The sequence below is a fragment of the Culex quinquefasciatus genome, chromosome 1 (assembly GCF_015732765.1).
Source record: "Culex quinquefasciatus strain JHB chromosome 1, VPISU_Cqui_1.0_pri_paternal, whole genome shotgun sequence".
NCBI classification, from domain to species: Eukaryota; Metazoa; Arthropoda; class Insecta; order Diptera; family Culicidae; genus Culex; species Culex quinquefasciatus.
The window spans coordinates 118,172,796-118,186,898 of record NC_051861.1 but is presented as its reverse complement, the minus strand read 5'-3'; the positions used below and the strand labels follow the sequence as shown (position 1 = coordinate 118,186,898).

General features: G+C 39.1%; 1 protein-coding gene across 4 annotated transcripts in view; it reads right to left on the bottom strand.

The window, feature by feature from the left end:
• The window catches only part of LOC6038422 (glutamate receptor ionotropic, kainate 2), a 93,894-nt gene that overhangs the window by 41,859 nt on the left and 37,932 nt on the right, over positions 1-14,103 (bottom strand). Inside the window, exon 6 of one of the 4 annotated variants that reach the window (XM_038249738.1) lies at positions 13,906-14,043. The exons of the other annotated variants lie outside the window; for them this stretch is intronic. Coding sequence (XP_038105666.1) covers positions 13,906-14,043 — 138 coding nt within the window. The remainder of the gene's footprint in view (positions 1-13,905; positions 14,044-14,103) is intronic. 4 annotated transcript variants of the gene reach the window in all.

Below are 14,103 nucleotides of genomic sequence, written 5' to 3'. Positions count from 1 at the left end.
GACTTCGGAACTGTCCAAGAAGGAGGGAGGTTCGAATCCCACCTGCGTCGTTCGTCATTTTCGGTGGTTTTTGATCCATTTTTTGTTTTGAATTCAGAAGGGGGATAGTTTTCTCTTTTTAGGTTTTTTTTTGGGGTTTGGTTTGGTTAAAAGTAGATTTTATTTCCGTATTAATAAGCTTAAATTAAAAAGTTATCCGAAAAATTCTAATTTCGCAAATTTACAAACGTTTGTTCACAATTTTGCGATTGGATTTTTTTCCGTGTAAACTGTCAAATCCCATACTGGATATTGGGTTCTTTTTTTGGTTGCTGTTTTTCTTCCAAACGGCCACGGATCTATTTTCGGATCTCTCCCGGAAAAGATCCGGCAGCAATTTTGTATGGTTTGACGTTTGCAATTTTGTATGGTTTGACCTTTCTGTCGCAAAAAGGTAAACAAAAAACGCTTCAGCAGTAAAAGTCATCCGCGTTCCAGTTCCCGTTGACCAGCGCCGGCTGGTGGCCGTCGGCGTCGTCAAGTTGCGCCATCAGCTCGCTCGAAACGGCCGCGCAGTCCACCACGGCGAAGCGCACCAACCGGTGACAGCTGCTGTCAACGAGGGTGGCCACGCCGGCGTCGCTGACGTCACATTTCGAGAGGGCCAACACGCGCAGCTGTTTCGCTTTGCGGGCCAGCACCGCCATCACTTCGTCGTCCACGGCCAGGCCGTACAGGTGAACCTGCCGCACGTTTGGACACAGCTGGAGCAGGGTTTTGAGCTGGGTTTTGGTGAGGTTGGAGGTGGAAATTTTGAGGCTTTCGAGCTGATCGAAGTAGTCCGGCATGAAGTCGTCGTTGCGGTGCACCTCGCAGTCCATGATTTCGAGCCGGGTGAGGGTAGGGGGGAGGGAGGAGAACAGTTCGTTCCAATCGTTGAACTGGCAACCGCGGAGTGAGACGCTGTGAAGGTTGGCAGCACTGCTGAGGTAGCGGGGGAGGGATTCTGGGAAGCGGAGCCGCGAGAGGCAGAGGCGTTGCAGGGTTGGGTGGGCGAGCTGGTTGAAGTCGATGGATCGGGAGCCGGAACCGTACGGACCGCAGATTAGTAGGGATTGCAGGTCGGTCAGGGGCTGTAGGCTGGCCAGATCTACCGATCTGCCTGCTTCGGGCTGTTCCCATGAGCAGGAGAACTTGAGACATTGCAAGCTCGGGATGGCTTGGGCGATCTTGGCCAACGACTCTTGCAGGCTGGCTGGGCTCAGGATGAACTGCATGTTGACTTGCTTCAGCTGTTTCAGCTCGACGATCGCGGTTGAGATCTCCTCCGTGTAGACGGTTATCAGCTGTTCGAGCGTGGTAACTGTCTTCAAGAAGCGTGCCACCTTGGTGCTGCCGGTGCGAGATTCGAACTGCTTCAGCTTTGGGCAGACCAGTTGCAACAAGACGTCACAGTTGGTGCACCTGGAGATCTTGAGCTCTTCCAGCTGGTCCAGCTGAACGTTCGTGAGGGATCTCCCACCGCTCGGAAGAATTCCCGAGCCTAGCTGGAGACTCCTCAGCTCGGGCGTCTGCTTCAGCAGTCCGAGCAGCGTGCCCATCGTAATCCGACAGTTTCCCAACACCAACCCACTCAATCTTTCCCCTACCAAAGCCCACCACGAGCCAACCGACAGAATGGTGCCCTCTCCAAAAGCAACTCCCCGCACCGGCGGCAACCACTTCGGCTGATAGTCCCGATCCACGTCCCCCGCCATCCGGATCTGACACCGCGCCATCAACCTCTCACTACCATCGACAATCTGCTTCCACTCGGAACAAACCAACCGCAAGCCCATAAACTCCGCCACGGACAGGTACTCGCACACGTTTCTCACCAGCACCGGCCACAACGCACTCTCAAACTGCGGCGTCAGCTCCCCGGAAGTCTCCGTCGAATCCAGCGCCGTACTCGTACTCACGTTCCCGTCCTCGACCGTCCGCTTCCGAACCGAGGGCCGCCTCCTGCTCGGACGACCGCCCGTTCCCTTCGCTCGACCTCGCCGCCGCAGCAGCTGCTTCAGCTCGGAAAACTCAAACGAAACGCGGCGATCCGGCTGCTGCCGACAGTCCCTGCAGAACCACTTCATGCCGGGCTGCTCGCGGAGCGCGGCCAGGCTGGATCGGGTCAGGTCTTCACAGAAGGCGTGGAAGCGCCGTTCGCCGCAGGGTCCGGCGCACGTGACGACGGGGACGCCGAGCGGGTCTTGGTAGCAGCAGTTTGGGCAGGGTTCGTCCGCCATGGTTTGACTGAATGGGATGACTGAGGAGCGGTGCGGGGGAGTTTTGTGGCAGAAACGGTACGGGTATTGGTCGGGGTAGACGCGTTTGGTCGGGGGTTTTCCCCCGGAAGGATCGTTACCTGGCTTGCGCTGAGCTGGAAGAGCCAATTTGATTTAGGTAGGGGAAATATAAAGAGAGTTTGTTGCACACACATCCACACGCATTATGAGGGCTTAACCGCTTAACCAAAGTCGCCATCACCATCTTTTCACTTGCGCTGACGTTTTAACAGCACTTAAGTCATGCAATTGCTTCCAACTATCGGCAACATGTTCTTTTGAACATGGTTTAGCCACTCACTTGAAAAATAATCCCGAAACATGAAAATAATTAGCAAGCGCTGTCAAAAAAATATCGCACTGAGTCATTTGACGTTTATACCTATTCTAATCACCACTAGCAGCACGTGTAGGAGTGGCAAATGGCAGCACTAGGCAGACGCAAAAGAGCACTGAATGAAAGAAAAACGCTGCCGATAATAGAAATGGCGCGGGCTCTAGCGCATTCTCGTCAGACCAGAATACAATTGGGAAATATTTTTGTACAATGCTTGTAAAAGGAATAGGAATAACTTTTTCTGAAAGTCTAATTAAACAGAAATGTTCACAAAAAGCTGCTCTATTGGTTGGTGTACTTGGGTTTAGTAAATTTCGAGGTACACTCCACGTTATCCAGCATCATTCAGACACGACAGCTTAGCAGGCTGGGAATGGGTATATTTTTCCCCTATTTTTTTCCACTTTTCATAGATCAATAAAACAAAGTTCTACTTGACCATTCAACGCAGGCTCCTAGGAACGAGCAGGATAGACTCTTTGTTTACACTTAAACATTGGCCCAATAACATTGTTTTGCCAGAGGTGTAATCATTATGATCGAATGACAAGACGGAATCGAGTTGAAAACTCAAACTGATTTTTCCGCTTAAACTCCATTGTTTGACGATTTTCGAGCGCGCGTTTCCGTGCTTTTGACAGCTGTCAGTCGTTCCCATGGGCGAGATCGGCGGATTAATTAATTAATCGGAACTATGTAAAATTCGAATGTATGACAAAAGGTCCAAAGACATAAGGTCGAATGGACAAAAGGTCGAATTCCAAAAGGTCGAGTTAAAAAAAGAACAATTTGCACAACAAAACTTTTGATGTGATTCTAAATACACAAAAATTGACAAGCAGCTATGGATAGGCAATTTGAATGTTTTGCTTTAATTTGTCTGTATTCTTAAAAATTTAGAGGTCTTCTGAATAAAAACTGGAGGCTTTTTTAAAAAAAGGGGGAGACGGAAGTATTTTTACATATACAGCTATATTTTTGAAGTCAGAATTTTCTTAGGATCTACTTCACAATAGATGATAGATAGATTAAAAAGGATAGAAAATTTGGAACAATATTTAAGAAGCAAAACTTTTTCATTTTTCGAAACTATTTAAATTTGAACTTTTTTTTTTTGAAAGAACTGTTCATGTTTGAAAGAATGGAAAAACTCACAAAATTATTATGATAGTCAAGAATAGGTTGTTAAAAAAAATATTTTAGAAGCCGAACTTTTTTTTTTTTGGAAAACTGAAAAAAAAATATTTTGACAATCAAGAACAAGTTGTTTTTAAAATTAAAAATAAACTTTCAAAACATTTTAGAAGATGAACTTTTTGTGAAGAACTGCTCATGGAAAAACTTACAAAAATATTACGACAAACAAGCTGTTTAAAAAAATCGAAAATATTTTAAAAGTCAAACTGTTTTTGAAAATACTGCTCATGTTTGAAAGAATAAAAATGTTATCAAACATTGGTATGGAAGTCATTCTGTTTATTAAGAAAAAAGATCATTACTAAATGGATGTATAAACCAAAGATAAACTCACAGATAAAAAATCAGACTTGTCTGTATGAAATAGTAGTTTTTGCAATTCCGTCGTGAAACTACTTGCTTTTCCTGTCATTCTTGAACGACGAAATAGCCTACTTTTCTGTATCAAAAATAACAGAATCGAATAGCAACACTTTTCAAAATAAATGCTGAAAAGTTCTACTTTTCAGCACTGTTTCGAAAAGTAACACTTTTCCACATTTTCTGATTTAAACGATTTATTGACATAATACATGAAAATTTGACTTAAAATTTCACTCAGTGGGTGTTTTTCGGAAATGCAAAAAATGTTGTATAGAACTCGTTGCAAAACTTGATTTTTTCAGCACTTTTCGTATTTATCCAACTCGGTGAACCTCGTTGGATAAATGTACGACTCGTGCTGAAAAAATCCTCTTTTTGCAACTTGTTGCATAAACTACTATTATGCAACAAGTTGCAAAAAGAGGATTTTTTCAGCACGAGTCGTACATTTATCCAACGAGGTTCACCGAGTTGGATAAATACGAAAAGTGCTGAAAAAATCAAGTTTTGCAACGAGTTCTATACAACATTTTTTGCATTTCCGAAAAACACCCACTGAGTGAAATTTTAAGTCAAATTTTCATGTATTATGTCAATAAATCGTTTAAATCAGAAAATGTGGAAAAGTGTTACTTTTCGAAACAGTGCTGAAAAGTAGAACTTTTCAGCATTTATTTTGAAAAGTGTTGCTATTCGATTCTGTTATTTTTGGTACAGAAAAGTAGGCTATTTCGTCGTTCAAGAATGACAGGAAAAGTAAGTTGTTTCACGACGGAATTGCAAAAATATTTTTTTCAAGCTTTTTTAGAAAGTTTATAATTATTTGTTTCATTTTCTCACAATCCTCCTCCTTTCGACGTTTTGTCGATTCGACCTTTTGTCCATTCGACCTTATGTCTTTTGACCTTTTGTCGCACATCCGTAAAATTCACTGGAAAAAGCTTCCAAAAACACGTTTGGATTTCAAATTCAATTTTAAAATCCTGGATTTTAAAAAAATGCTACTCATTCGACCCTTATTTCAAAACGGATTATATCGTTGTAAAAATTTATCCGAATTCCAGTGCTGAAAAGTTAAATTCGTGTGATTTTTTTTTATATTTACGACTTATATTTGAAAAGGACCAATTAATTCAAATTGTAAAGGATGAAAATTATGAAAACCATTGTTTTTTTAAACAAATCTTCAAAATGGCTTGAAATCGAAAACAAAATCAAAAATGGAAAATAAATAAATTTTGATTCTTAATTGAATTTTAAATTCAAAAATGATTTCTGATTTTTTGTCGGGGGAATTTTCGATACTTTCCGAAATTACTATTGTTTAAAAAAATCATAACGAGACAAAAAACAAAACGTCAAACAAAAAAAAAATAAAATTATAAGTTTTTGTTCACCGAAATACAAACAAATTGTCAAAATCGAGGTCAAAATCTAGTTTTTGTAACAAAAAGTGAATGAGAAAAATAGTAGTTTCTCCTTGATTTTTTTTTCGATCCTATCACCTACAATAAAATCAATCAAAAAATCCCTTCTCAAGATACAGCTTTTACAATATTTGCACAGCACTTTTCTATGGACAGTCCCGAATTTTGTATGGAAACTTGTATGGAGAAACCAATAATGCAAAACGACTTATTTTGGAAATAAAGTTTGAATAAAAAAAATACAAAAAATTAAAACCAGAATTTTCTTTGAAATTCTAGATTATGCGCAAAACGACAAATTTTTAAGGAAAAACACAGAAAATGTTTTCCCCGATTTTGTTTCTTGACTTTTTTAACTCAACGTTGAATTTACAAAATAATTTTTTTTCGAGGAATTTTTATATGCGCTGGAATGATTTGAGAAACATATGTATAGAGATATCCACGCGCGAGAGTGTGTTAGTAACACAAAATTTACACGCAGACATAGGCAAATCGAGTAGAATAATTCGTCTGTCAAAATCAGCTGTGTCCTTTGTTATACCACGAGCACGTGGTAAACAGCTGTTTTTACAGGCGAGTTTGGCTACTCGATTTGCTTATGTCTGCGTAAAAATGGTATAAACAAAATCAGCTGCTTAGAATTCAGCCAATCACAATCGATCAAAACCAAAACAATACTTTGAATACAAATACTAACACAGAATCATGGTGTGCGTGAGAGAAACCGTGGATATCTCTATTGCTGATTTTCTAGCATCTTCTCACGGTCGTGGATAGCCCTAGGGGTGCTCAATTGGTGTGAAAAAGTTCAATTCAAAGAAAAAATATTGCGAACTGTTTTTCTCTTTATTCTCTTCTCCAACATCAAAAATACATTCTAGCAATTTTTTTTATCATTTTGGCAAAATATTATTTTTCTTGAGAAAAAAAAAATTGTATGATCATCCCTACCTCTGGCTCGATGCCGCCATCATGCGACCACGTGCTCCGTTTGTTTGTCAACAAAGCTGCAGCTGGATGGTGAGACGAAGTGAGGGGGGCAAGGTTTTGACATTTGCAATCCCGCTCCAGACACGCCGCCTATTTCGACGGTCGTTGAGCCGAGTCCAGTAAGGAACTGATCGTACAATATCAAAAACAGCATTGGAAACATTTCTAATGGTAAGGAAAATCATATTTTGATAAAAAAAGTCAAACTTACACAAGAAAATTGCTAAATTTTCAGCAAAATAATTTTGACTTTTCATTTGCTGTAATTTCATTACTTTATTGAAATTTCAGTAAATCATCTGTCAAAGTAACAAAGATCAATCGATTTTTTTTCGAGATTTCGAAATCGTTCAAATTAAAATACGTTTTTCAAAAATAACAACATTTATTCAAAACCTTCCCCCCGGGACATACTTTTCGAACCGCGCCCCAAGCTCGTGATCGTGCCTTCCCACGTTATCCAGCCCCCGATACGCCGCTGCCGTAAGCTGGCAAAACCGATCGACCGCGAACTTTTCCAGCGCCGGACAGTCACCGCTCACGATGTGGCCCACGGACCGCTCTGTGACGGCACACTCGGACAGCGCCAGGAACTTCAACCGCGGCGCGGTTTGGCACAGCACCAGCACCACTTCGTCATCGACGGCGGGCATGCTGGTCAGTTGGACCAGTTCTACGTGCGGGCAGGCCCGGAACAGGGCGAGGTAGAACTGTTGGGATTCGTCGAGGAAGCCGAGCCGCACGCAGGTCAGTGCGTCGAAGCGGTTGAGGTGGGGTTCGCTGAAGCTGGATGGGGGAACGTTTTCGATCTGGAGATACCGCAGCGATCGGTGGACGTGGTTCAGGGCGGTGAAAAGGTCGAGGCCATTTTCAAACTTGCAGCTTCTTAGGGTGATGTTTTGGATGTTTGGGGTGTTGGCCAGACATTGGGTGAAACTGTCGGTGAAAAAGTAAATGTTGGAGAAGCTGAGTTCCTTTAGGGTTGGATGGTTCAAATCAGTGAAATCTAGCATTCCGACACAGGGAAAAGATCCGTCTGCTTTGAAGTATTCTAGTTGGGTAAGTTTGTTCAGGTACGCTATCTTCAATGGCCGAGAGAACTCGTGACTCTCGCAAAGTGTGGAGATACTCAGTCTTTTCAGTTTGGGCATGTCTTCACTTATTCTTTCAAGGAAATACCAATAATCTTCCAATCCCGTTTCGAGTCTCAGTTCAAGTTCGGTCAAATGCTTCAGCGAAATCAAAGCATTCAGCACATCCAACGTTAACGTTACGGATAGCTTTTCCAGCGTGTCCTGAGCTATTGGCAAGAAATACGCCACCGGTTCATCCTCGGCCCAGCAATTCAACCGTTTCAAGCGTGGACAGCGCAGAATCTGCATCACAAAGCTGCTGTAAATCGTCAGTTCCTCCAGCTGGTTCAGCTCAATCGGCGCGACTTCGTCGCTGATCACCAAGTTGCTCGCCAGCTCCAGCTTCTTCAGCTTCGGCGTCTGCCGCAGCATCCTCGTCAACGTTTCCCACGCGATCGTGCAGCCCTTCAGCTTCAAACACACCAACTCCTGCCCAATCAGCGTCCACCACAGATCCACTCTCGTTATCGAATTACTCTTGAAGGTGGCCCCTCCCACCGGCAACGTAAAGTCCACCAGGAACTCCCCATCCATCACGATATCGCTCGGGAAGACGATCCGCGCGCGCTTCATCAGCGCCGGACATCCATCCACCACCTGCCTCCACCGGCGACAAACGGCGCGCATCTTCATGAACTCACCGCCCGGAAGGTACGCGAAGATGTGCTCCAGCACCTCACCCGGAACGATCGCGTTGATCGAGTTGTCTTCCGGCTGCCGAGTCTTCGCGCGCGTCTTCCGTCGCTTCTTCGAAGCCGATGATCGCAGCGAACGAATCAACCCGGTGAGATCCCTCAGCTGCTGCTCCACCGAATCGATCCTCACGGTGACGGCCTCGAACGAGCGGACCATGTCGGCGCGGAACTCGCGAAGGAGGGCTTCGGTCGCCATGGTGAACGCTTCTGAACAAAAACTACGTAAATAACAACATAACATAAATCAAAACAAATAAAGCCGGCTGTCAAAGCAGCAGTATTTGCGCGCTTGGCGCGCCACCTTCGGTCGAGCACAAGCGCTAAAACTCGCGATCGTCTACCTAGGTTTAAGATCTTGTTGTCTTGTCTTGTTGGTTCGCTAGTTCGAACGAATTCGAATGAAAACAGCACTCAAGCGTCAGAACTGGGTTGTCAAACTAGCGAGCATTCGAACTAGCGCATGTTTACATTTCGACTCCTTTGTTTGTCGATTTTTGGGCAGGTTTTTTTTAGTGCTATGGACAGCTGTCAGTCGTTCCAATTGAGTCCTAAAATGAAGTTTAAATTTGTGACACCGATAAAGCTTATTTTTCTAAGTAAAATGACCCATTGTACGGCCGCAAAGGATTTTAAAAAGGATTTTGTTGTCTTGTAAATTTATGTTTTTACATTAAAATGAATAAGTGATCAAAAAGGATTTTTAATCGTGTTTTTTACCGTTCTACATATAACTTAACACAGGGCTTTAGGACCCTATTAGCGAATTGGGTCCAAATGCCCTATGAGCAGTTCTCTCAGATTTCGGTCATTCGATTTTTTTTTTGTATTTTTTAATCCGGCTGAAACTTTTTTGGTGCCTTCGGTATGCCCAAAGAAGCCATTTTACATCATTAGTTTGTCCATATAACTTTCCATACAAATTTGGCAGCAGTCCATACAAAATTGATGTATAAAATTCAAAAATCTTTTGAAGGAATTATTTGATCGATTTGGTGTCTTTGGCAAAGTTGTAGGTATGGATACGGACTACACTGGAAAAAAATGATACACGGTAAAAAAATTGGTGATTTTTAATTTAACTTTTTGTCACTTAAACTTGAATTGCAAAAAAAAACACTGTTTTTATTTATTTTTTTTATATGTTTTTGTCTTTTGAGGACATCAAATGCCAACTTTCCAGAAATTTCCAGGTAATGCAAAAAATCTTTGACCGAGTTTTGATTTTTTTAATCAATACTGGTTGTTCAAAAAAATCGAAATATTGGAAGCAAAATTTTTCAACTTCATTTTTCGATGTAAAATCAAATTTGCAATCAAAAAGTATTTTAGTGAAATTTTGATAAAGTGCACCGTTTTCAAATTAAAGCCATTATAAGATAACTGTTTTGGAAATATTCGCAGTTTTTCATTTTGATTTCGAAGACAGACTCAACTAAGTTTCACTATTTATTGGGAAGTAAACTAAGTTATACAGCTGAAATAAATCATTACTTTGACTTTTGTTTTTTAGGGACCCTACATATGTGCCATATGTAAAATTACATCGTAGAATAGATAGATTCAACCATCAAATTTCAATCTCCGGAAATAATTGTTTAACTCTTTTACTCGTTTGCTAAATATGTGTAAATTTTTATGTTTAATGTGTAATCCCATTTTCGTCACATAAATTCTGGCAAAATTACATTTAAACAAATTTCTATTAAACCATAAAATTTCAAGCTTCCGAAATATTTGGATTTTTTCTTTATCTAGAAAAAAATGTAAATTTTCATGTTTTTATGTGCAATTCCATTTTTTTGTATTTGACTTTTGGTTAAATGCCATTTAAATTGATATCGAAAAATAAGTAACATTCAACTCCCAAATTTCATTCTTCCGAAATAACACTTTTTAACATATTTTAATTTAAGTTTTTATCTCTAAAGCCATGTCAATTTACATTTATTATTTTGTAATTCTATTTTTCCACTCGAATTCAGGTAAAATTAAATCAAAAATAGGTAAAATTTAACCCCTCAAATTTCAAACTTCCGAAGTAAAACATTTATAAAACTTTTTTTTACGGAGCACATCAACTAAAGCCTGAAGCAACCAGATATTTGTTACACATATTTGGTATCTTTGAAATCACAGGAACTAGGGGAAATCTACCCTTTCTCAGCCTATTTCTATTATCGGCCTATCAGCACTTTGATCATTAATTACAGCTTTTATAAAGTGTTTTTGACTGTTCCAAAGTAATAAATAGCTCAAATAAAAGTCAACAAGCAACACTCCATTGTTGATACACCTGAAAATGTTGTTTTAATAGCGGAAAACGGCAAAAGTGATGAGAATTGGTCGAACGGCTTAGAGTGATTAAAATGGGTGTATTTCCGCTATCATTTTTTTTTGTTCATCCCATAAGTTAATATCTCCGAATGGAATTACACCATAATTGGGTAATTTTTAGAATCAAATTATTTTAAGATTGGATTTTTTTAGTTCAACTGTTTTTGTATTAAAAAAAACAATATCTTCCCTTGTTGCTGGGTACCTTTAAATAAAGTTGTCATTTCTAAAAACTTGTAAATTTACATGATTTTATGTGTAATTCCATTTTTCCTCATGAATTTAAGTAAAAAAAAACGAAAAATTTGGTTTATTTTTCACTCAAATTTCAATCTTCCAAAATATTTTTTTAAATATAGTATTTATCTATAAAAATATGTAAATATACATGTTTTTTGTGTAATTTCACTTGTCCATATTAATTTAGGTAAAGTAACATTGCAAAATAGAGTTTATTGAACCCTCATATTTCAATCTTCTTCTGTATAGGTCTCTTATATTCTTGCATAGGAACGCCATCTTGTGTATCGTTCAAGGCTTCACTTTCAGGATTGCTCAGGAACTCTTGTTTTGAACATGCACACAGCAGTTGCCCCGACCCATCTTCGATTTGCGTGAAACTTGATCATGAATCCGAGCTCCATTTTTCGATGTAAAAAAATACGTTTTTTTATCGAAAAAAAAAATTCAAAAATTGTTTCAAAAATTTTCCCATGTTTCCTTACCTCGACTGCAAAATTTTTTGAGGCTCGTCATTTTAAGGGAAATTTAATGTACTTTTCGAATCTGCAATAACCCAGAAGAGTAATTTTTTATTTAGAAAAACAATTTTCATTTTAAAATTTCGTGTTTTTTTTGTAACTTATACGTAATTATCCTGCAAAGTTACAAAAAAAAATTGATATGAAAAAATGACCCTTCACATAAAGGAGTAAATTTACATGTTTTAAGAGATAAAAACTTGATTTAAAATGGGTTTTAAAAAGGTATATTTCGGAAGATTGAAATTTTATGGTTGAATATAACCTATTATTCGATGTTGTTTTACTTAAATTCGTGTGGAAATAATGGAATTGCACAACAAAATATGTAAATTTATATGTTTTGAAGAAATTGGAAAAAAATCAGTGGGTTAGGAATTTAAAGGTTAACTTTTTTTTAAAATTCATGTGGGAAAATGGAATTACAAATGAAAAGATGTAAATTTACATGGCTTAAGAGATAAAAACTTGATTAAAACTAAATTAAAAAAAAAGTTTATCTCAGCAGATTGAAATTTGAGGGTTGAATATTACTTATTTTTTATGTTTTTTTTTACTTAAAGTCATGTAGAAAAAATAGAATTACACAACAAAAGATCTATATTTATATGTTATGAAGAGATTGGAAAAAAAATTCAGTGGTTTTGGAATTTTAAGGTTAATTTTACTGAAATTCATGTGAAAAAATGGAATAACACACAAAAAGGTGTAAATTTACATGTTTTTAGAGATACAACTTTTATTTAAATAAGAAAGGCAAAAAGTAAAAAGGATGTTTTCTTTCGGAAGATTGAAATCTAAGGGTAGAATATAGCGATTTTTCGATAATATTTAACCTAAATACATGTGGGAAAAATTGAATAATTTTTTTTTGTAATTTTCAGTGTTGGTATTATCGCGCTCTCGCGAGAAAATTTTCTCTCTCTCGAGTTCTCGCCGCGAGTCTCGAGCTGCCGAGAGAAACTCACCGATTGCCCGTGCTCTCCTCCGCTCGCGAACGGGCTTTCTCGCGAGCCAGAATTGCCCGTTCGCGAGAAGTTGAACGTGTTAGAAACGAACAAAAACAACACAGCGATTGAAGTTACACCTCTATACCATCGCCTGGTTCGTATTCATAAGCCTGATAAACAAATTGCTAGCTTGGGACGAACGGCTAGCACGAGGCGCTCGCGAGCGCTCGCGGCGAGAGCGAGAACGCGAACGAAAATGCGAGCGCGAGCGAGAAGAGAAAAGAACCTACAAGTTCTCTCCCTCGTTCGCGAGCGAGAAATGCTTTCCTTCTTCTCGCTCGAATTCCAACAATGGTAATTTTGGAATATTAGGATTGAATAAATTTTTCGATGCTATTTTATTCAAAGTTATGTGGAAAAAATTGAATTACACATAAAAACATGTAAACTTACATGTTTTGAGTATAATGAAAGTTTATTGAACATAAAAAAATAAAAAAAAACTTTTTTCGAAAGTTTTAAATTTTAGGGTTGCATTTTTCGATGTTATTTTACAGAAATTATTGTGGGAAAAATTGAATTATGAAAAAAGGTGTAAATTTACATGTTTTAAGGAATACAAAAATTGTTTAAAAAAAGAAAGAAAATATTTCAGAAATTTTAAATTTGTGACGTTATTTAACCTAAATTCATGAGGGAAAAAATGGAATCACACATAAAACGATGTAAATTTACACATTTTTTTCTGTCGTATTACCATGATTTCTTTCAAACTGTGTTAAACTCCACCAAACTTTACAACAAGCAACCAAATTTGAGCCTGATTAAAGCACACGATTAGCGGCGTGGGGCGCCACGAGTGATCCATGAATAAATCAGCAGCAACATTGTCCACACGCGCGTTTGTGATGATGATTTATTCATGGTCGAACCCGGTTGCATTGTATAGGATATCGGAATTGACCGGCGGCCACCCTCACCCCGTCATCATCCCCCGATTATGGTGATTAGGGGTTAATGCGTTAAAACGGGATTAACATTAAAGTGGGAAGCGGTACAATTGAGCAATGATGTTGAAAAAAAATTACACAAAATTGACGGAAAGTAGAATTGCATGGAATTGATGTAAATTTAATAAATTCAAACGAGTTGCTTCCAGCGGTGTTAAGGTTGATCCATTCGTAGATTTGAGGCAGGTTTTTTTTTCAGTTTAAGTACATCTATTAAGAACTAAGAAAATTCTTATCACAATACTCAACATAATCAATCAAAAACGTAGAATAGAATATTTAAAAAAAAAATGTTTAAAAATTTAAGAAAATTTTTATCAACAAATAAACTTTCAGCACGTTTACCTTTCCTGTTACCTAAAATTTCCGAACAATTCCATCTTTTTTTTAAACAATTCATCTTACTTGGGCAGAAAGTCGCAGCCCTGCTGCATCAGCGACCCGATCGCGAACCACAGGCAGTTCATCAGCGTGAACTGCGTCTGCAGCTTCTCCGGGTGGGGATCGCACGGGTTCGGCACGGGCCACTCGTACGGCGTGAACCTGTTTCGTTTGTTGGTTTAGCATTAATTGAGGTTAGAAGTTTAGAATTTAACGTGAAAA